The 24,658-nt window shown below is 41.9% G+C and overlaps 1 protein-coding gene across 1 annotated transcript in view; it reads right to left on the reverse strand.

The window, feature by feature from the left end:
• LOC139544425 (netrin receptor DCC-like) overlaps window positions 1-24,658 on the reverse strand; it is a 653,665-nt gene that overhangs the window by 207,962 nt on the left and 421,045 nt on the right. Inside the window, exon 11 of the mRNA XM_071351497.1 lies at window positions 15,453-15,591. Within this exon, the coding sequence (XP_071207598.1) occupies window positions 15,453-15,591 (139 nt within the window). The remainder of the gene's footprint in view (window positions 1-15,452; window positions 15,592-24,658) is intronic.

Consider the following 24,658-nt stretch of genomic DNA (forward strand, 5'->3'; position numbering starts at 1 on the left):
GTTCAGTAGCCTAGCATAGCTTCCAGTTTGAGATCCAATTAAAGGTTTGGTTCAGTAGCCTAGCGTAGCTTCCAGTTTTAGATCCAATTAAAGGTTTGGTTCAGTAGCCTAGCATAGCTTCCAGTTTTAGTTCCAATTAAAGGTGAGTTCAGTAGCCTAGCATAGCTTCCAGTTTTAGATCCAATTAAAGGTGAGTTCAGTAGCCTAGCATAGCTTCCAGTTTTAGATCCAATTAAAGGTGAGTTCAGTAGCCTAGCATAGCTTCCAGTTTTAGATCCAATTAAAGGTAGGGTTCAGTAGCCTAGCATAGCTTCCAGTTTTAGTTCCAATTAAAGGTGAGTTCAGTAGCCTAGCATAGCTTCCAGTTTTAGAACCAATTAAAGGTAGGGTTCAGTAGCCTAGCATAGCTTCCAGTTTTAGATCCAATTAAAGGTTTGGTTCAGTAGCCTAGCATAGCTTCCAGTTTTAGATCCAATTAAAGGTGAGTTCAGTAGCCTAGCATAGCTTCCAGTTTTAGTTCCAATTAAAGGTACGGTTCAGTAGCCTAGCATAGCTTCCAGTTTTAGTTCCAATTAAAGGTGAGTTCAGTAGCCTAGCATAGCTTCCAGTTTTAGTTCCAATTAAAGGTGAGTTCAGTAGCCTAGCATAGCTTCCAGTTTTAGATCCAATTAAAGGTAGGGTTCAGTAGCCTAGCATAGCTTCCAGTTTGAGATCCAATTAAAGGTTTGGTTCAGTAGCCTAGCGTAGCTTCCAGTTTTAGATCCAATTAAAGGTAGGGTTCAGTAGCCTAGCATAGCTTCCAGTTTGAGATCCAATTAAAGGTTTGGTTCAGTAGCCTAGCGTAGCTTCCAGTTTTAGATCCAATTAAAGGTTTGGTTCAGTAGGCTAGCATAGCTTCCAGTTTTAGTTCCAATTAAAGGTTTGGTTCAGTAGCCTAGCATAGCTTCCAGTTTGAGATCCAATTAAAGGTTTGGTTCAGTAGCCTAGCATAGCTTCCAGTTTTAGATCCAATTAAAGGTAGGGTTCAGTAGCCTAGCATAGCTTCCAGTTTTAGTTCCAATTAAAGGTTTGGTTCAGTAGCCTAGCATAGCTTACAGTTTTAGTTCCAATTAAAGGTGAGTTCAGTAGCCTAGCATAGCTTCCAGTTTTATATCCAATTAAAGGTGAGTTCAGTAGCCTAGCATAGCTTCCAGTTTTAGATCCAATTAAAGGTGAGTTCAGTAGCCTAGCATAGCTTCCAGTTTTAGATCCAATTAAAGGTAGGGTTCAGTAGCCTAGCATAGCTTCCAGTTTTAGTTCCAATTAAAGGTGAGTTCAGTAGCCTAGCATAGCTTCCAGTTTTAGAACCAATTAAAGGTAGGGTTCAGTAGCCTAGCATAGCTTCCAGTTTTAGATCCAATTAAAGGTTTGGTTCAGTAGCCTAGCATAGCTTCCAGTTTTAGATCCAATTAAAGGTTTGGTTCAGTAGCCTAACATAGCTTCCAGTTTTAGTTCCAATTAAAGGTGAGTTCAGTAGCCTAGCATAGCTTCCAGTTTTAGTTCCAATTAAAGGTGAGTTCAGTAGCCTAGCATAGCTTCCAGTTTTAGATCCAATTAAAGGTAGGGTTCAGTAGCCTAGCATAGCTTCCAGTTTGAGATCCAATTAAAGGTTTGGTTCAGTAGCCTAGCGTAGCTTCCAGTTTTAGATCCAATTAAAGGTAGGGTTCAGTAGCCTAGCATAGCTTCCAGTTTGAGATCCAATTAAAGGTTTGGTTCAGTAGCCTAGCGTAGCTTCCAGTTTTAGATCCAATTAAAGGTTTGGTTCAGTAGCCTAGCATAGCTTCCAGTTTTAGTTCCAATTAAAGATTTGGTTCAGTAGCCTAGCATAGCTTCCAGTTTGAGATCCAATTAAAGGTTTGGTTCAGTAGCCTAGCATAGCTTCCAGTTTTAGATCCAATTAAAGGTAGGGTTCAGTAGCCTAGCATAGCTTCCAGTTTTAGTTCCAATTAAAGGTTTGGTTCAGTAGCCTAGCATAGCTTCCAGTTTGAGATCCAATTAAAGGTTTGGTTCAGTAGCCTAGCATAGCTTCCAGTTTTAGAACCAGTTAAAGGTTTGGTTCAGTAGCCTAGCATAGCTTCCAGTTTTAGATCCAATTAAAGGTTTGGTTCAGTAGCCTAGCGTAGCTTCCAGTTTTAGATCCAATTAAAGGTTTGGTTCAGTAGCCTAGCATAGCTTCCAGTTTGAGATCCAATTAAAGGTGAGTTCAGTAGCCTAGCATAGCTTCCAGTTTGAGATCCAATTAAAGGTTTGGTTCAGTAGCCTAGCATAGCTTCCAGTTTTAGATCCAATTAAAGGTAGGGTTCAGTAGCCTAGCATAGCTTACAGTTTTAGATCCAATTAAAGGTTTGGTTCAGTAGCCTAGCATAGCTTCCAGTTTTAGATCCAATTAAAGGTTTGGTTCAGTAGCCTAGCATAGCTTCCAGTTTTAGATCCAATTAAAGGTTTGGTTCAGTAGCCTAGCATAGCTTCCAGTTTTAGATCCAATTAAAGGTAGGGTTCAGTAGCCTAGCATAGCTTCCAGTTTTAGAACCAGTTAAAGGTTTGGTTCAGTAGCCTAGCATAGCTTCCAGTTTTAGATCCAATTAAAGGTTTGGTTCAGTAGCCTAGCATAGCTTCCAGTTTGAGATCCAATTAAAGGTTTGGTTCAGTAGCCTAGCATAGCTTCCAGTTTTAGTTCCAATTAAAGGTTTGGTTCAGTAGCCTAGCATAGCTTCCAGTTTTAGATCCAATTAAAGGTAGGGTTCAGTAGCCTAGCATAGCTTCCAGTTTGAGATCCAATTAAAGGTTTGGTTCAGTAGCCTAGCGTAGCTTCCAGTTTTAGATCCAATTAAAGGTTTGGTTCAGTAGCCTAGCATAGCTTCCAGTTTTAGATCCAATTAAAGGTTTGGTTCAGTAGCCTAGCATAGCTTCCAGTTTTAGTTCCAATTAAAGGTTTGGTTCAGTAGCCTAGCATAGCTTCCAGTTTTAGATCCAATTAAAGGTAGGGTTCAGTAGCCTAGCATAGCTTCCAGTTTGAGATCCAATTAAAGGTTTGGTTCAGTAGCCTAGCGTAGCTTCCAGTTTGAGATCCAATTAAAGGTTTGGTTCAGTAGCCTAGCATAGCTTCCAGTTTTAGATCCAATTAAAGGTTTGGTTCAGTAGCCTAGCATAGCTTCCAGTTTTAGATCCAATTAAAGGTTTGGTTCAGTAGCCTAGCATAGCTTCCAGTTTTAGATCCAATTAAAGGTAGGGTTCAGTAGCCTAGCATAGCTTCCAGTTTTAGAACCAGTTAAAGGTTTGGTTCAGTAGCCTAGCATAGCTTCCAGTTTTAGATCCAATTAAAGGTTTGGTTCAGTAGCCTAGCATAGCTTCCAGTTTGAGATCCAATTAAAGGTTAGGTTCAGTAGCCTAGCATAGCTTCCAGTTTTAGTTCCAATTAAAGGTTTGGTTCAGTAGCCTAGCATAGCTTCCAGTTTTAGATCCAATTAAAGGTAGGGTTCAGTAGCCTAGCATAGCTTCCAGTTTGAGATCCAATTAAAGGTTTGGTTCAGTAGCCTAGCGTAGCTTCCAGTTTTAGATCCAATTAAAGGTAGGGTTCAGTAGCCTAGCATAGCTTCCAGTTTGAGATCAAATTAAAGGTTTGGTTCAGTAGCCTAGCGTAGCTTCCAGTTTTAGATCCAATTAAAGGTTTGGTTCAGTAGCCTAGCATAGCTTCCAGTTTTAGTTCCAATTAAAGGTTTGGTTCAGTAGCCTAGCATAGCTTCCAGTTTGAGATCCAATTAAAGGTTTGGTTCAGTAGCCTAGCATAGCTTCCAGTTTTAGATCCAATTAAAGGTAGGGTTCAGTAGCCTAGCATAGCTTCCAGTTTTAGTTCCAATTAAAGGTTTGGTTCAGTAGCCTAGCATAGCTTCCAGTTTGAGATCCAATTAAAGGTTTGGTTCAGTAGCCTAGCATAGCTTCCAGTTTTAGAACCAGTTAAAGGTTTGGTTCAGTAGCCTAGCATAGCTTCCAGTTTTAGATCCAATTAAAGGTTTGGTTCAGTAGCCTAGCATAGCTTCCAGTTTGAGATCCAATTAAAGGTTTGGTTCAGTAGCCTAGCATAGCTTCCAGTTTGAGATCCAATTAAAGGTTTGGTTCAGTAGCCTAGCATAGCTTCCAGTTTTAGATCCAATTAAAGGTAGGGTTCAGTAGCCTAGCATAGCTTACAGTTTTAGATCCAATTAAAGGTTTGGTTCAGTAGCCTAGCATAGCTTCCAGTTTTAGATCCAATTAAAGGTTTGGTTCAGTAGCCTAGCATAGCTTCCAGTTTTAGATCCAATTAAAGGTTTGGTTCAGTAGCCTAGCATAGCTTCCAGTTTTAGATCCAATTAAAGGTAGGGTTCAGTAGCCTAGCATAGCTTCCAGTTTTAGAACCAGTTAAAGGTTTGGTTCAGTAGCCTAGCATAGCTTCCAGTTTTAGATCCAATTAAAGGTTTGGTTCAGTAGCCTAGCATAGCTTCCAGTTTTAGATCCAATTAAAGGTTTGGTTCAGTAGCCTAGCATAGCTTCCAGTTTGAGATCCAATTAAAGGTTTGGTTCAGTAGCCTAGCATAGCTTCCAGTTTTAGTTCCAATTAAAGGTTTGGTTCAGTAGCCTAGCATAGCTTCCAGTTTTAGATCCAATTAAAGGTTTGGTTCAGTAGCCTAGCATAGCTTCCAGTTTGAGATCCAATTAAAGGTTTGGTTCAGTAGCCTAGCATAGCTTCCAGTTTTAGTTCCAATTAGAGGTTTGGTTCAGTAGCGTAGCATAGCTTCCAGTTTTAGATCCAATTAAAGGTAGGGTTCAGTAGCCTAGCATAGCTTCCAGTTTGAGATCCAATTAAAGGTTTGGTTCAGTAGCCTAGCGTAGCTTCCAGTTTTAGATCCAATTAAAGGTTTGGTTCAGTAGCCTAGCATAGCTTCCAGTTTTAGATCCAATTAAAGGTTTGGTTCAGTAGCCTAGCATAGCTTCCAGTTTTAGATCCAATTAAAGGTTTGGTTCAGTAGCCTAGCATAGCTTCCAGTTTTAGATCCAATTAAAGGTAGGGTTCAGTAGCCTAGCATAGCTTCCAGTTTTAGAACCAGTTAAAGGTTTGGTTCAGTAGCCTAGCATAGCTTCCAGTTTTAGATCCAATTAAAGGTTTGGTTCAGTAGCCTAGCATAGCTTCCAGTTTGAGATCCAATTAAAGGTTTGGTTCAGTAGCCTAGCATAGCTTCCAGTTTTAGTTCCAATTAAAGGTTTGGTTCAGTAGCCTAGCATAGCTTCCAGTTTTAGATCCAATTAAAGGTAGGGTTCAGTAGCCTAGCATAGCTTCCAGTTTGAGATCCAATTAAAGGTTTGGTTCAGTAGCCTAGCGTAGCTTCCAGTTTTAGATCCAATTAAAGGTAGGGTTCAGTAGCCTAGCATAGCTTCCAGTTTGAGATCAAATTAAAGGTTTGGTTCAGTAGCCTAGCGTAGCTTCCAGTTTTAGATCCAATTAAAGGTTTGGTTCAGTAGCCTAGCATAGCTTCCAGTTTTAGTTCCAATTAAAGGTTTGGTTCAGTAGCCTAGCATAGCTTCCAGTTTGAGATCCAATTAAAGGTTTGGTTCAGTAGCCTAGCATAGCTTCCAGTTTTAGATCCAATTAAAGGTAGGGTTCAGTAGCCTAGCATAGCTTCCAGTTTTAGTTCCAATTAAAGGTTTGGTTCAGTAGCCTAGCATAGCTTCCAGTTTGAGATCCAATTAAAGGTTTGGTTCAGTAGCCTAGCATAGCTTCCAGTTTGAGATCCAATTAAAGGTTTGGTTCAGTAGCCTAGCATAGCTTCCAGTTTTAGATCCAATTAAAGGTAGGGTTCAGTAGCCTAGCATAGCTTCCTGTTTTAGTTCCAATTAAAGGTTTGGTTCAGTAGCCTAGCATAGCTTCCAGTTTGAGATCCAATTAAAGGTTTGGTTCAGTAGCCTAGCATAGCTTCCAGTTTGAGATCCAATTAAAGGTTTGGTTCAGTAGCCTAGCATAGCTTCCAGTTTTAGAACCAGTTAAAGGTTTGGTTCAGTAGCCTAGCATAGCTTCCAGTTTTAGATCCAATTAAAGGTTTGGTTCAGTAGCCTAGCATAGCTTCCAGTTTGAGATCCAATTAAAGGTGAGTTCAGTAGCCTAGCATAGCTTCCAGTTTGAGATCCAATTAAAGGTTTGGTTCAGTAGCCTAGCATAGCTTCCAGTTTTAGATCCAATTAAAGGTAGGGTTCAGTAGCCTAGCATAGCTTACAGTTTTAGATCCAATTAAAGGTTTGGTTCAGTAGCCTAGCATAGCTTCCAGTTTTAGATCCAATTAAAGGTTTGGTTCAGTAGCCTAGCATAGCTTCCAGTTTTAGATCCAATTAAAGGTTTGGTTCAGTAGCCTAGCATAGCTTCCAGTTTTAGATCCAATTAAAGGTAGGGTTCAGTAGCCTAGCATAGCTTCCAGTTTTAGAACCAGTTAAAGGTTTGGTTCAGTAGCCTAGCATAGCTTCCAGTTTTAGATCCAATTAAAGGTTTGGTTCAGTAGCCTAGCATAGCTTCCAGTTTGAGATCCAATTAAAGGTTTGGTTCAGTAGCCTAGCATAGCTTCCAGTTTTAGTTCCAATTAAAGGTTTGGTTCAGTAGCCTAGCATAGCTTCCAGTTTTAGATCCAATTAAAGGTAGGGTTCAGTAGCCTAGCATAGCTTCCAGTTTGAGATCCAATTAAAGGTTTGGTTCAGTAGCCTAGCGTAGCTTCCAGTTTTAGATCCAATTAAAGGTTTGGTTCAGTAGCCTAGCATAGCTTCCAGTTTTAGATCCAATTAAAGGTTTGGTTCAGTAGCCTAGCATAGCTTCCAGTTTTAGTTCCAATTAAAGGTTTGGTTCAGTAGCCTAGCATAGCTTCCAGTTTTAGATCCAATTAAAGGTAGGGTTCAGTAGCCTAGCATAGCTTCCAGTTTGAGATCCAATTAAAGGTTTGGTTCAGTAGCCTAGCGTAGCTTCCAGTTTGAGATCCAATTAAAGGTTTGGTTCAGTAGCCTAGCATAGCTTCCAGTTTTAGATCCAATTAAAGGTTTGGTTCAGTAGCCTAGCATAGCTTCCAGTTTTAGATCCAATTAAAGGTTTGGTTCAGTAGCCTAGCATAGCTTCCAGTTTTAGATCCAATTAAAGGTAGGGTTCAGTAGCCTAGCATAGCTTCCAGTTTTAGAACCAGTTAAAGGTTTGGTTCAGTAGCCTAGCATAGCTTCCAGTTTTAGATCCAATTAAAGGTTTGGTTCAGTAGCCTAGCATAGCTTCCAGTTTGAGATCCAATTAAAGGTTAGGTTCAGTAGCCTAGCATAGCTTCCAGTTTTAGTTCCAATTAAAGGTTTGGTTCAGTAGCCTAGCATAGCTTCCAGTTTTAGATCCAATTAAAGGTAGGGTTCAGTAGCCTAGCATAGCTTCCAGTTTGAGATCCAATTAAAGGTTTGGTTCAGTAGCCTAGCGTAGCTTCCAGTTTTAGATCCAATTAAAGGTAGGGTTCAGTAGCCTAGCATAGCTTCCAGTTTGAGATCAAATTAAAGGTTTGGTTCAGTAGCCTAGCGTAGCTTCCAGTTTTAGATCCAATTAAAGGTTTGGTTCAGTAGCCTAGCATAGCTTCCAGTTTTAGTTCCAATTAAAGGTTTGGTTCAGTAGCCTAGCATAGCTTCCAGTTTGAGATCCAATTAAAGGTTTGGTTCAGTAGCCTAGCATAGCTTCCAGTTTTAGATCCAATTAAAGGTAGGGTTCAGTAGCCTAGCATAGCTTCCAGTTTTAGTTCCAATTAAAGGTTTGGTTCAGTAGCCTAGCATAGCTTCCAGTTTGAGATCCAATTAAAGGTTTGGTTCAGTAGCCTAGCATAGCTTCCAGTTTTAGAACCAGTTAAAGGTTTGGTTCAGTAGCCTAGCATAGCTTCCAGTTTTAGATCCAATTAAAGGTTTGGTTCAGTAGCCTAGCATAGCTTCCAGTTTTAGATCCAATTAAAGGTTTGGTTCAGTAGCCTAGCATAGCTTCCAGTTTGAGATCCAATTAAAGGTTTGGTTCAGTAGCCTAGCATAGCTTCCAGTTTGAGATCCAATTAAAGGTTTGGTTCAGTAGCCTAGCATAGCTTCCAGTTTTAGATCCAATTAAAGGTAGGGTTCAGTAGCCTAGCATAGCTTACAGTTTTAGATCCAATTAAAGGTTTGGTTCAGTAGCCTAGCATAGCTTCCAGTTTTAGATCCAATTAAAGGTTTGGTTCAGTAGCCTAGCATAGCTTCCAGTTTTAGATCCAATTAAAGGTTTGGTTCAGTAGCCTAGCATAGCTTCCAGTTTTAGATCCAATTAAAGGTAGGGTTCAGTAGCCTAGCATAGCTTCCAGTTTTAGAACCAGTTAAAGGTTTGGTTCAGTAGCCTAGCATAGCTTCCAGTTTTAGATCCAATTAAAGGTTTGGTTCAGTAGCCTAGCATAGCTTCCAGTTTTAGATCCAATTAAAGGTTTGGTTCAGTAGCCTAGCATAGCTTCCAGTTTGAGATCCAATTAAAGGTTTGGTTCAGTAGCCTAGCATAGCTTCCAGTTTTAGTTCCAATTAAAGGTTTGGTTCAGTAGCCTAGCATAGCTTCCAGTTTTAGATCCAATTAAAGGTTTGGTTCAGTAGCCTAGCATAGCTTCCAGTTTGAGATCCAATTAAAGGTTTGGTTCAGTAGCCTAGCATAGCTTCCAGTTTTAGTTCCAATTAGAGGTTTGGTTCAGTAGCCTAGCATAGCTTCCAGTTTTAGATCCAATTAAAGGTAGGGTTCAGTAGCCTAGCATAGCTTCCAGTTTGAGATCCAATTAAAGGTTTGGTTCAGTAGCCTAGCGTAGCTTCCAGTTTTAGATCCAATTAAAGGTTTGGTTCAGTAGCCTAGCATAGCTTCCAGTTTTAGATCCAATTAAAGGTTTGGTTCAGTAGCCTAGCATAGCTTCCAGTTTTAGATCCAATTAAAGGTTTGGTTCAGTAGCCTAGCATAGCTTCCAGTTTTAGATCCAATTAAAGGTAGGGTTCAGTAGCCTAGCATAGCTTCCAGTTTTAGAACCAGTTAAAGGTTTGGTTCAGTAGCCTAGCATAGCTTCCAGTTTTAGATCCAATTAAAGGTTTGGTTCAGTAGCCTAGCATAGCTTCCAGTTTGAGATCCAATTAAAGGTTTGGTTCAGTAGCCTAGCATAGCTTCCAGTTTTAGTTCCAATTAAAGGTTTGGTTCAGTAGCCTAGCATAGCTTCCAGTTTTAGATCCAATTAAAGGTAGGGTTCAGTAGCCTAGCATAGCTTCCAGTTTGAGATCCAATTAAAGGTTTGGTTCAGTAGCCTAGCGTAGCTTCCAGTTTTAGATCCAATTAAAGGTAGGGTTCAGTAGCCTAGCATAGCTTCCAGTTTGAGATCAAATTAAAGGTTTGGTTCAGTAGCCTAGCGTAGCTTCCAGTTTTAGATCCAATTAAAGGTTTGGTTCAGTAGCCTAGCATAGCTTCCAGTTTTAGTTCCAATTAAAGGTTTGGTTCAGTAGCCTAGCATAGCTTCCAGTTTGAGATCCAATTAAAGGTTTGGTTCAGTAGCCTAGCATAGCTTCCAGTTTTAGATCCAATTAAAGGTAGGGTTCAGTAGCCTAGCATAGCTTCCAGTTTTAGTTCCAATTAAAGGTTTGGTTCAGTAGCCTAGCATAGCTTCCAGTTTGAGATCCAATTAAAGGTTTGGTTCAGTAGCCTAGCATAGCTTCCAGTTTGAGATCCAATTAAAGGTTTGGTTCAGTAGCCTAGCATAGCTTCCAGTTTTAGATCCAATTAAAGGTAGGGTTCAGTAGCCTAGCATAGCTTCCAGTTTTAGTTCCAATTAAAGGTTTGGTGCAGTAGCCTAGCATAGCTTCCAGTTTGAGATCCAATTAAAGGTTTGGTTCAGTAGCCTAGCATAGCTTCCAGTTTGAGATCCAATTAAAGGTTTGGTTCAGTAGCCTAGCATAGCTTCCAGTTTTAGAACCAGTTAAAGGTTTGGTTCAGTAGCCTAGCATAGCTTCCAGTTTTAGATCCAATTAAAGGTTTGGTTCAGTAGCCTAGCATAGCTTCCAGTTTTAGATCCAATTAAAGGTTTGGTTCAGTAGCCTAGCATAGCTTCCAGTTTGAGATCCAATTAAAGGTTTGGTTCAGTAGCCTAGCATAGCTTCCAGTTTGAGATCCAATTAAAGGTTTGGTTCAGTAGCCTAGCATAGCTTCCAGTTTTAGATCCAATTAAAGGTAGGGTTCAGTAGCCTAGCATAGCTTACAGTTTTAGATCCAATTAAAGGTTTGGTTCAGTAGCCTAGCATAGCTTCCAGTTTTAGATCCAATTAAAGGTTTGGTTCAGTAGCCTAGCATAGCTTCCAGTTTTAGATCCAATTAAAGGTTTGGTTCAGTAGCCTAGCATAGCTTCCAGTTTTAGATCCAATTAAAGGTAGGGTTCAGTAGCCTAGCATAGCTTCCAGTTTTAGAACCAGTTAAAGGTTTGGTTCAGTAGCCTAGCATAGCTTCCAGTTTTAGATCCAATTAAAGGTTTGGTTCAGTAGCCTAGCATAGCTTCCAGTTTTAGATCCAATTAAAGGTTTGGTTCAGTAGCCTAGCATAGCTTCCAGTTTGAGATCCAATTAAAGGTTTGGTTCAGTAGCCTAGCATAGCTTCCAGTTTTAGTTCCAATTAAAGGTTTGGTTCAGTAGCCTAGCATAGCTTCCAGTTTTAGATCCAATTAAAGGTTTGGTTCAGTAGCCTAGCATAGCTTCCAGTTTGAGATCCAATTAAAGGTTTGGTTCAGTAGCCTAGCGTAGCTTCCAGTTTTAGATCCAATTAAAGGTTTGGTTCAGTAGCCTAGCATAGCTTCCAGTTTTAGTTCCAATAAAGGTTTGGTTCAGTAGCCTAGCATAGCTTCCAGTTTGAGATCCAATTAAAGGTTTGGTTCAGTAGCCTAGCATAGCTTCCAGTTTTAGATCCAATTAAAGGTAGGGTTCAGTAGCCTAGCATAGCTTCCAGTTTTAGATCCAATTAAAGGTTTGGTTCAGTAGCCTAGCATAGCTTCCAGTTTTAGATCCAATTAAAGGTAGGGTTCAGTAGCCTAGCATAGCTTCCAGTTTTAGAACCAGTTAAAGGTTTGGTTCAGTAGCCTAGCATAGCTTCCAGTTTGAGATCCAATTAAAGGTTTGGTTCAGTAGCCTAGCGTAGCTTCCAGTTTTAGATCCAATTAAAGGTAGGGTTCAGTAGCCTAGCATAGCTTCCAGTTTGAGATCCAATTAAAGGTTTGGTTCAGTAGCCTAGCGTAGCTTCCAGTTTTAGATCCAATTAAAGGTTTGGTTCAGTAGCCTAGCATAGCTTCCAGTTTTAGTTCCAATTAAAGGTTTGGTTCAGTAGCCTAGCATAGCTTCCAGTTTGAGATCCAATTAAAGGTTTGGTTCAGTAGCCTAGCATAGCTTCCAGTTTTAGATCCAATTAAAGGTAGGGTTCAGTAGCCTAGCATAGCTTCCAGTTTTAGTTCCAATTAAAGGTTTGGTTCAGTAGCCTAGCATAGCTTCCAGTTTGAGATCCAATTAAAGGTTTGGTTCAGTAGCCTAGCATAGCTTCCAGTTTGAGAACCAGTTAAAGGTTTGGTTCAGTAGCCTAGCATAGCTTCCAGTTTTAGATCCAATTAAAGGTTTGGTTCAGTAGCCTAGCATAGCTTCCAGTTTTAGATCCAATTAAAGGTTTGGTTCAGTAGCCTAGCATAGCTTCCAGTTTGAGATCCAATTAAAGGTTTGGTTCAGTAGCCTAGCATAGCTTCCAGTTTGAGATCCAATTAAAGGTTTGGTTCAGTAGCCTAGCATAGCTTCCAGTTTTAGATCCAATTAAAGGTAGGGTTCAGTAGCCTAGCATAGCTTACAGTTTTAGATCCAATTAAAGGTTTGGTTCAGTAGCCTAGCATAGCTTCCAGTTTTAGATCCAATTAAAGGTTTGGTTCAGTAGCCTAGCATAGCTTCCAGTTTTAGATCCAATTAAAGGTTTGGTTCAGTAGCCTAGCATAGCTTCCAGTTTTAGATCCAATTAAAGGTAGGGTTCAGTAGCCTAGCATAGCTTCCAGTTTTAGAACCAGTTAAAGGTTTGGTTCAGTAGCCTAGCATAGCTTCCAGTTTTAGATCCAATTAAAGGTTTGGTTCAGTAGCCTAGCATAGCTTCCAGTTTTAGATCCAATTAAAGGTTTGGTTCAGTAGCCTAGCATAGCTTCCAGTTTGAGATCCAATTAAAGGTTTGGTTCAGTAGCCTAGCATAGCTTCCAGTTTTAGTTCCAATTAAAGGTTTGGTTCAGTAGCCTAGCATAGCTTCCAGTTTTAGATCCAATTAAAGGTTTGGTTCAGTAGCCTAGCATAGCTTCCAGTTTGAGATCCAATTAAAGGTTTGGTTCAGTAGCCTAGCATAGCTTCCAGTTTTAGATCCAATTAAAGGTAGGGTTCAGTAGCCTAGCATAGCTTCCAGTTTTAGTTCCAATTAAAGGTTTGGTTCAGTAGCCTAGCATAGCTTCCAGTTTGAGATCCAATTAAAGGTTTGGTTCAGTAGCCTAGCATAGCTTCCAGTTTTAGATCCAATTAAAGGTAGGGTTCAGTAGCCTAGCATAGCTTCCAGTTTTAGATCCAATTAAAGGTTTGGTTCAGTAGCCTAGCATAGCTTCCAGTTTTAGATCCAATTAAAGGTAGGGTTCAGTAGCCTAGCATAGCTTCCAGTTTTAGAACCAGTTAAAGGTTTGGTTCAGTAGCCTAGCATAGCTTCCAGTTTTAGATCCAATTAAAGGTTTGGTTCAGTAGCCTAGCATAGCTTCCAGTTTGAGATCCAATTAAAGGTTTGGTTCAGTAGCCTAGCATAGCTTCCAGTTTTAGTTCCAATTAGAGGTTTGGTTCAGTAGCCTAGCATAGCTTCCAGTTTTAGATCCAATTAAAGGTAGGGTTCAGTAGCCTAGCATAGCTTCCAGTTTTAGATCCAATTAAAGGTTTGGTTCAGTAGCCTAGCATAGCTTCCAGTTTTAGATCCAATTAAAGGTAGGGTTCAGTAGCCTAGCATAGCTTCCAGTTTTAGATCCAATTAAAGGTAGGGTTCAGTAGCCTAGCATAGCTTCCAGTTTGAGATCCAATTAAAGGTGAGTTCAGTAGCCTAGCATAGCTTCCAGTTTTAGATCCAATTAAAGGTGAGTTCAGTAGCATAGCGTAGCTTCCAGTTTTAGAACCAGTTAAAGCTGTGTGTAGTAAACAAGATCCTCTCTGATCCTTCTTTGTGTTCGCAACTTTCTTTGATAGCGTACAACTTATCTCCCGGGACAACCAGCAAAAGTAAAAAGAACTAATGCAACGTCTGATTCCAGTCAGTCAAAGACTCGGCTCTGATCCAAATAAGAGACAACATGAAAGCCATAACAAAAGAGGAAAATGTCACAAAACAAAATAGTACACAGAGAGAGAGAGAGAGACAGAGAGACAGAGAGACAGAGAGACACAGAGAGAGAGAGAGAGAGAGAGAGAGAGAGAGAGAGAGAGAGAGAGAGAGAGAGAGGTGGGATAAGACAAGCCCGAGATCAAACTAGACAACAAACCCTGAACTAACTTTTAAAAAGAAAACTCCAGAACTCTAACGTCTGGAGGATCTGTTTAGGTGCACAGTACGCATTCTGTATCACGAAACAGATTCAGTTTGTTTGAGTAGATCTAACTGGAAACACAAAAGGTAGGTAATCTGGAGTACAGCCCCTCTACAGGTAGGTAATCTGGAGTACAGCCCCTCTACAGGTAGGTAATCTGGAGTACAGCCCCTCTACAGGTAGGTAATCTGGAGTACAGCCCCTCTACAGGTAGGTAATCTGGAGTACAGCCTCTCTACAGGTAGGTAATCTGGAGTACAGCCCCTCTACAGGTAGGTAATCTGGAGTACAGCCCCTCTAAAGGTAGGTAATCTGGAGTACAGCCCCTCTACAGGTAGGTAATCTGGAGTACAGCCCCTCTACAGGTAGGTAATCTGGAGTACAGCCTCTCTACAGGGAGGTAATCTGGAGTACAGCCCCTCTACAGGTAGGTAATCTGGAGTACAACCCCTCTACAGGTAGGTAATCTGGAGTACAGCCCCTCTACAGGTAGGTAATCTGGAGTACAGCCCCTCTCCAGGTAGGTAATCTGTGTTTAGGAGGTTGAAGGTTGGGGAATACGTCCCCTTTCTGCAGGTAATGTAGTGTACTGTAGGAAATGTTCACAGGTGAAGCAACCAATGGAACAAGAGTTGTTGCCGCTGTCCCAGGGGAATGTCTTCGGGACTCAATTAATCTGCGGTTTGATGAGACTGTCTGTGAAAGTGTCCCGAGTGGCCATCCTATTCCCTACATAGTGCACTACATTTGAACAAAGCACTATGGGGCCCTGGTCAAATGTAGTGCACTACACAGGGAATAGGGTACCATTTGGTACATATCCTCGTGATTCTTGAAGAGCGCTGGAGCAGGTAATCAGACTATTCCAACGTGGAGCCATGTGGGCTGTCAGAGATGACTGACACCGCCAGAAATTGATTAACGAGAAAAATAAAGTGTGCGAAATTCATACACTGGGATGTGTGTCCCAAAAATGGCCCCCTTATTCTCTATTCCCCACCTTAAGGGTTCTGGTCAAAAGTAGTGTACTATATAGGTGGAATAGCTTGCCATTTGGGACTCAAACACATTGACTGGTGACATGCAAGCAACTCATGTGTGTCAAATGCAATGAGACATTTAGTAATAGAGGATAAACGATTTAATTAATTCTTGATTAAGTTTTAATTCATTATGTAGCTGTTTATCTCACTGCAATCAGAAGTGAAAAGCATGAAAGACACCGTGTGACTTTCAGTAAACACACATTGAACCAATTCACAGCAAAAGGGGTCTGTTCATTTGGCACCAAAAGGAAGAAAACAGACTGAAACAGTGAGGGACTTCCTGGAGTCAATAAGAAACGTTTGGCTAATCGTAGAATGTTATTTTCGTTAAAAAAAAGAAATGTTTTCCGTTGAGTGTCCTAATGAACGTGAACATTTTGGTCATTTAGCAAGACACGCTACTCCAGGGTAGATAAACAGGGTAGACAAACAACAACATATCACAGTCATAGCAAGTAAAACGTTTTTGTGACCTTACTGACAATGTTGCCGCTGTTCAGGCCGACTACTTGAAAATGTATTTTAGTTAAATACATTACAAAATACAAGTACTTTGTAGTTTATTTTGATACATTGATCTTTACAGTACTTTGTATGTCTATATTATAATTGTATTTTGAAATGTTTGCCCATACCTGATTATAGTTCTATCAAATGAACCAATGAGAATGAGTGTAGTTCAATCAATGAACCAATAAGAGAAGGTGTTACACACAGTGAACCAATAAGAGAAGGTGTAGTTCTGACATACCGTCAGACAGCGTGGTGATGCTCATGTCCTCTGTGGTGACCCCAGGGCCATAACGGTTCATAGCCAAGACACGCAAGGAGTACTCTGTGAACTTTTTCAGCCCCTCCATCTTATAACTCTGCCCGTTCACCTCCACACTCTGAAACAGAAAGAGAGAGAGAGAGATGTGTGTCTTATTCAACCAGGTAATGCACAAAAATATTGTGTTATCCTTGATAGTAAAAAAAAAAAGTATTTTAGAGAGAGAGAGAGTAGAGAGAGAGAACATTGGAAAGAATTAACAAAACTATGTGGCCCTGAACAGAGAGTACACAGTGGCAGAATACCTGACCACTGTGACTGACCCAAACTTAAGGAAAGCTTCGACTATGTACAGACTTGAAAGAGAGAAAGAGGAGTGAGAGACAGCAGAGAGAGAGAGAAGAGAGAGAGAGATCCCCTCAAAATTGGTAAATATCACATTTGGTTAAAAATGAAAAAAGAACTTGTACTGACAGAAAAATATGTGTTCCTTTGCGCAATTTATATCCCCCCCTCAGAATCCCCATATTACTCAGAGATCTTCCCCCCCCCCCTGAGGAAGAGACGTGTCATTTCCAGGTCCAGGGAAATGTGCTCATCTGTGGGGACACAAATGCGGCACGGGAACACGACCTGATCTAACGAGAACACAGGAACACTACCTGATCTAACGAGCACACAGGAACACTACCTGATCTAACGAGCACACAGGAACACGACCTGATCTAACGAGCACACAGGAACACTACCTGATCTAACGAGCACACAGGAACACTACCTGATCTAACGAGCACACAGGAACACTACCTGATCTAACGAGCACACAGGAACACTACCTGATCTAACGAGCACACAGGAACACTACCTGATCTAACGACCACACAGGAACACTACCTGATCTAACGAGCACACAGGAACACTACCTGATCTAACGACCACACAGGAACACTACCTGATCTAACGACCACACAGGAACACTACCTGATCTAACGACCACACGGGAACACTACCTGATCTAACGAGAACACAGGAACACTACCTGATCTAACGACCACACGGGAACACTACCTGATCTAACGAGCACACAGGAACACTACCTGATCTAACGACCACACAGGAACACTACCTGATCTAACGACCACACAGGAACACTACCTGATCTAACGACCACACGGGAACACTACCTGATCTAACGAGAACACAGGAACACTACCTGATCTAACGACCACACGGGAACACTACCTGATCTAACGACCACACAGGAACACTACCTGATCTAACGAGAACACAGGAACACTACCTGATCTAACGACCACACGGGAACACTACCTGATCTAACGACCACACAGGAACACTACCTGATCTAACGAGCACACAGGAACACTACCTGATCTAACGACCACACAGGAACACTACCTGATCTAACGACCACACAGGAACACTACCTGATCTAACGAGCACACAGGAACACTACCTGATCTAACGAGCACACAGGAACACTACCTGATCTAACGAGCACACAGGAACACTACCTGATCTAACGACCACACAGGAACACTACCTGATCTAACGACCACACAGGAACACTACCTGATCTAACGAGCACACAGGAACACTACCTGATCTAACGACCACACAGGAACACTACCTGATCTAACGACCACACAGGAACACTACCTGATCTAACGACCACACGGGAACACTACCTGATCTAACGAGAACACAGGAACACTACCTGATCTAACGACCACACGGGAACACTACCTGATCTAACGACCACACAGGAACACTACCTGATCTAACGAGAACACAGGAACACTACCTGATCTAACGACCACACGGGAACACTACCTGATCTAACGACCACACAGGAACACTACCTGATCTAACGAGCACACAGGAACACTACCTGATCTAACGACCACACAGGAACACTACCTGATCTAACGACCACACAGGAACACTACCTGATCTAACGAGCACACAGGAACACTACCTGATCTAACGAGCACACAGGAACACTACCTGATCTAACGAGCACACAGGAACACTACCTGATCTAACGAGCACACAGGAACACTACCTGATCTAACGAGCACACAGGAACACTACCTGATCTAACGACCACACAGGAACACTACCTGATCTAACGACCACACAGGAACACTACCTGATCTAACGACCACACAGGAACACTACCTGATCTAACGAGCACACAGGAACACTACCTGATCTAACGAGCACACAGGAACACTACCTGATCTAACGACCACACAGGAACACTACCTGATCTAACGAGCACACAGGAACACTACCTGATCTAACGACCACACAGGAACACTACCTGATCTAACGAGCACACAGGAACACTACCTGATCTAACGAGCACACAGGAACACTACCTGATCTAACGAGCACACGGGAACACTACCTGATCTAACGAGCACACGGGAACACTACCTGATCTAACGAGCACACAGGAACACTACCTGATCTAACGAGCACACAGGAACACTACCTGATCTAACGAGCACACAGGAACACTACCTGATCTAACGACCACACAGGAACACTACCTGATCTAACGAGCACACAGGAACACTACCTGATCTAACGAGCACACAGGAACACTACCTGATCTAACGAGCACACAGGAACACTACCTGATCTAACGAGCACACAGGAACACTACCTGATCTAACGACCACACAGGAACACTACCTGATCTAACGAGCACACAGGAACACTACCTGATCTAACGACCACACAGGAACACTACCTGATCTAACGACCACACAGGAACACTACCTGATCTAACGAGCACACAGGAACACTACCTGATCTAACGAGCACACAGGAACACTACCTGATCTAACGACCACACAGGAACACTACCTGATCTAACGAGCACACAGGAACACTACCTGATCTAACGAGCACACAGGAACACTACCTGATCTAACGAGCACACAGGAACACGACCTGATCTAACGAGCACACAGGAACACTACCTGATCTAACGAGCACACAGGAACACTACCTGATCTAACGAGCACACAGGAACACTACCTGATCTAACGACCACACAGGAACACTACCTGATCTAACGAGCACACAGGAACACTACCTGATCTAACGAGCACACAGGAACACGACCTGATCTAACGAGCACACAGGAACACTACCTGATCTAACGAGCACACAGGAACACTACCTGATCTAACGAGCACACAGGAACACTACCTGATCTAACGAGCACACAGGAACACTACCTGATCTAACGACCACACAGGAACACTACCTGATCTAACGAGCACACAGGAACACTACCTGATCTAACGACCACACAGGAACACTACCTGATCTAACGAGAACACAGGAACACTACCTGATCTAACGAGCACACAGGAACACTACCTGATCTAACGAGCACACAGGAACACTACCTGATCTAACGACCACACAGGAACACTACCTGATCTAACGAGCACACAGGAACACTACCTGATCTAACGAGCACACAGGAACACTACCTGATCTAACGACCACACAGGAACACTACCTGATCTAACGACCACACAGGAACACTACCTGATCTAACGAGCACACAGGAACACTACCTGATCTAACGAGCACACAGGAACACTACCTGATCTAACGACCACACAGGAACACTACCTGATCTAACGAGCACACAGGAACACTACCTGATCTAACGAGCACACAGGAACACGACCTGATCTAACGAGCACACAGGAACACTACCTGATCTAACGACCACACAGGAACACTACCTGATCTAACGAGCACACAGGCACACTACCTGATCTAACGAGCACACAGGAACACTACCTGATCTAACGAGCACACAGGAACACTACCTGATCTAACGACCACACAGGAACACTACCTGATCTAACGAGCACACAGGAACACTACCTGATCTAACGAGCACACAGGAACACGACCTGATCTAACGAGCACACAGGAACACTACCTGATCTAACGAGCACACAGGAACACTACCTGATCTAACGAGCACACAGGAACACTACCTGATCTAACGAGCACACAGGAACACGACCTGATCTAACGAGCACACAGGAACACTACCTGATCTAACGAGCACACAGGAACACTACCTGATCTAACGACCACACAGGAACACTACCTGATCTAACGACCACACAGGAACACTACCTGATCTAACGACCACACAGGAACACTACCTGATCTAACGACCACACAGGAACACTACCTGATCTAACGAGCACACAGGAACACTACCTGATCTAACGACCACACAGGAACACTACCTGATCTAACGAGCACACAGGAACACTACCTGATCTAACGACCACACAGGAACACTACCTGATCTAACGAGCACACAGGAACACTACCTGATCTAACGAGCACACAGGAACACTACCTGATCTAACGAGCACACAGGAACACTACCTGATCTAACGACCACACAGGAACACTACCTGATCTAACGAGCACACAGGAACACTACCTGATCTAACGAGCACACAGGAACACTACCTGATCTAACGAGCACACAGGAACACTACCTGATCTAACGAGCACATGAGGGGACAGCTTTATTACAGGCCATACTGTTTCTAACTGCCTTAATCTCCCCCATAGAAACAACAGTGACAGCACCGTCAACAACAACGGAAGGGATCTGTTGCAGCTCTGTAGAAGCCTGGGTCTGTACTTTGTCAATGGTAGGTTACGGGGGGACTCTTTGGGGAGATTCACCTACTGCTCACCTCTTGGCCACAGTACAGTAGACTATATGATCACAGACATTGACCCTTTCTCTCTCAGCTCATTCACTGTCAAGCCACTAACACCTCTGTCTGATCACAGCCAAATTACGTTGTTCCTCAAAAGGACAGACATGGAAACAACCACACATTCACAGCCCAGTAAGCTGTACAACATCAGACATTCAGATGGGCCCAAAACAGCACAGAAGAATACCAGAAAGCAGCCTGGAACCAAAATATCCAAACACTCTTAGATAACTTCCTGGATACCACATTCACTCACAGTAAAGAAGGCATCAATCTAGCAGTACAAAACATCAACTATATATTCAGGCAAACGGCAAAAGAAGCACAATTGAAATTGATATAAAACAAAACAAAAAAAGATCACAGATGACAACTGGTTTGATGCAGATTGTAAAATTATAACACTATCCAACCAAAAGCACAGAGACCAAATAATGGTGAATTACGCCTTCATTACTGTGAGACTTTAAAACTCTATAAACTTCCACTCAGAACCAAAAAAGCACAGTACAACAGCAAGCAGCTGACACTAATTGAGGAGTCCATAAACACACACAACTTCTGGCAAAATTGGAAAAAACTAAAAAAATCTAAACAAGAGGAATTAGCAATACAAAATGGTGACATATGGACAACCCATTTTAAAACACTCTACAACACCGTTCAAATTGACACAAATGCAGAACAATGCCAAATTCATGAGAAGTTGAATGAGCTAAGTTGGAAGTTGAAAAAGCTATAAAGGACAATCAAAATCCACTGGACTCCCCAATTACTGACCAGGAGCTCTATAAGAAACTTCAGGCTCTCAAATTTAAAAAGGCATGCGGACCTGATGGCATCCTAAATGAGATGCTCAAACTCACTAGTGCAACATTTCAATTGGCTATATTAAAACTGTTTAATTTGATCCTGAGTGTAGGTTATTTCCCTGACATCTGGAATCAAGGACTCATAACCCCAATCTTTAAGAACGGAGACACATTTGACCCAAACAATTACAGAGGCATTTGTGTGAACAGTAACCTGGGGAAGGTTTTCTGTAGTATTATAAATGTAAGAGTTCTAAACTTCCTTAATAAGCACAATGTCTTGAGTAAAAGCCAAATTGGATTTATACCAAAACATCACACAACTGATCATATTTACACCCTGATAGATAAACATGCCCACCAAAATAATACCAAAATATACGCTTGCTTTATCGACTTCCAAAAAGCATTTGATTCTATTTGGCATACAGGACTGTTCTACAAAGTTATTGAAAGTGATGTAGGGGGTAAAACATATGACATAATTAAATCAATGTATACTGGCAATACGTGCAGCATTAAAATTGGTGAGAAAATAACAGAATTCTTTAACCAGGGGCGGGGCCTTCGTCAGGGTTGCAATCTGAGCCCTGCACTCTTCAATATTTACATCAACGAATTGGCCACTATTCTAGAAAAATCCTCAGACCCTAGTGTTAGTCTCCACAATTCAGAAGTTAAATGCCTACTCTTTGCAGATGACCTATGCCTGCTGTCACCCACAGCACATGGCCTACAGCAGAGCCTGGACCTGCTAGAGCAGTACTGCCAGACCTGGGCCCTGGAAGTAAACCCCAAAAAGACTAAAATAATGATTTTCCAGAGAAGATCCAGATCTCAGGGAATTAGTCCAAAGTTCTCAATTGGTACAAAATATATAGAGTACTGCACACACTACAATTACTTAGGTTTAAAATAAGCTCAACTGGACACCTTAATGAGGCAGTGAATGAACTGAGAGAGAAATCACGCAGGGCATTCTACACCATTAAAAAGCAAATTCAAATTGAAATACCTATTAAAATGTGGCTAAAACTAATTGAATATGTCATTGAACCAATTGCACTTTATGGCAGCGAGGTGTGGGGTCCACTTGCAAAACAAGATTTCATCAAATGGAACAAACACCCCATTGAAACCCTGCATGCAGAGTTCTGTAAGATTCTCCTACATGTACAGAGGAAAACTACAAACAATGCATGCAGGGCAGAATTAGGCCAATATCCACTAATAATAAAAACTCAAAAAAGAGCAATTAAGTTTTGGAAACATCTAAAATACAGTGACCCCCTCTCATATCATTACCAAGCCCTGCAATGCCAAGAGCTGAGCAAAGAAAAGAGTCCCCTCATCCAGCTGGTCCTGGGGCTGAGTTCACAAACCTGTTCTACTAACACACTGAAGCCTCAGGACCAGAACATCCAATCAATCAGGATAAACCAAATTACAACACAGTCAAAACAAAACTATATTGCTTATTGGGAAACACAAGCACAAGCACAAAGCAAAATGCAGTGTTATCTGGCCCTAAATCGACAGTACACCGTGGCAAACTTATTGACCATGGTTACTGATCAAAACCTTAGAAAAACCTTGACAAAGTACAGGCTCAGTGAGCACAGCCTTGCCATTGAGAAGGGTAGACACAGGAAAACCTGGCTCCCTGTAGAGGAAAGGCTGTGCAACCACTGCACAACAGCAGAACCTGAGACGGAGCTGCATTTCCTGACAAAATGTCAAAAATATAAAACAATTAGAGAGTGTCATTTCCCCAAATTGAAAACCCTTATTAAAGGTTTCAAAGACCTCTCTGATGAGAGTAGGCTACCAGTCCTGTTGGGGGAGGACGCAGAGAGCTGTGGGTTGGCAGCGCACTACATTGCTGCCTGCCATAAGTTGACGGACAGTGTCTGACAGACCAATCAACCTGCACATGTCCTCTACTGTATGCTTATTGTTATTGTTGAATGTATGGTTATTTTGACCCTTGGTTATTGTTGTTACTGTTGTCCCGTTGACAATTTTTATTCTTCTTATTTTCATATTGTAAATATCAAAAGTAAGCTTTGGCAATATGTGCATTGTTACGTCATGCCAATAAAGCAAATTGAATTGAATTCAATTCAATTGAGAGAGAGAAAGGGAGAGAGACAGAGACAGAGATAGGGAGAGAGAGACAGAGACAGAGACAGAGAGAGAGAGACAGAGAATGTCATCCTACAAGAAACATGGTATTGAGGAGACAGATCCACTGGTTTCCCTCTAGGTTACAGAGAGCTGGTAGTCCCATCTACCACACTACCAGGTGGGTGGTATAGAGGAGACGGACCCACTGGTTGCCCTCTAGGTTACAGAGAACTGGTAGTCCCATCCACCCACCAGGTGTGAAACAGGGAAGAGACTCAGGGGGAATGCTAATTTGGTATAGAGCAGACCTAACTCACTCCATTAAATTAATCAAAACAGGAGCATTTATCATCTGGTTAGAAATTAATAAGGAAATTATCTCAACACAGAAAAATGTCCTCCTGTGTGCTACCTATATCCCCCCAATAGAATCCCTACACTTTAATGAAGACAGCTTCTCCATCCTAAAGGGGGAGATCAATCATTTCCAGGCTCAGGGACATGTACTAGTCTGTGGTGACCTAAATGCCAGAACTTGACAAGAACCTGACACTCTCAGCACACAGGGGGACAAACACCTACCTGGAGGTGACAGTATTCCCTCCCCCATATGCCCCCCGAGGCACAACTATGACAAAACAACCAGCAAAAATGGGTCGCTCTGTCACACGCTGGGTATGTACATAGTCAACGGTAGGCTTCAAGGGGACTCCTATGGTAGGTACACCTACAGCTCATCTCTTGGCAGTAGTACTGTAGACTACTTTATCACTGACCTCAACCCAGAGTCTCTCAGAGCGTTCACAGTCAGCCCACTGACACCCCTATCAGATCACAGCAAAATCACAGTCTACCTGAACAGAGTTATGCTCAATCATGAGGCATCAAAGCCAAAGGAGCTGAGTAATATTAAGACATGATATAGATGGAAGGAAAGTAGTGTGGAAACCTACCAAAAAACAATTAGGCAACAACAAATACAATCCCTTCTAGACAACTTCCTGGACAAAACGATCCACTGTAATAGTGAAGGTGTAAACTTGGCAGTAGAACATCTAAACAGTATATTTGACACCTCAGCTTCCCTGTCAAGTCTAAACATGTCAAGCAGACAACCAAAGAAAATGAACAACAATGACAAATGGTTTGATGAAGAATGCAAAAACCTAAGAAAGAAATGTAGAATCCTATCCAACCAAAAACACAGAGACCCAGAAAGCCTGAGTCTACGCCTTCACTATGGTGAATCACTGAAACAATACAGAAATACACTACGGAAAAAGAAGGAACAGCACGTCAGAAATCAGCTCAATGTAACTGAAAAATCCATAGACTCTAACCACTTCTGGGAACACTGGAAAACACTAAACAAACAATAACATGAAGAGTTATCTATCCAAAACAGAGATGTATGAGTAAACCACTTCTCCAATCTTTT

This window comes from Salvelinus alpinus, chromosome 18 (genome assembly GCF_045679555.1).
Source record: "Salvelinus alpinus chromosome 18, SLU_Salpinus.1, whole genome shotgun sequence".
NCBI classification, from domain to species: domain Eukaryota; kingdom Metazoa; phylum Chordata; class Actinopteri; order Salmoniformes; family Salmonidae; genus Salvelinus; species Salvelinus alpinus.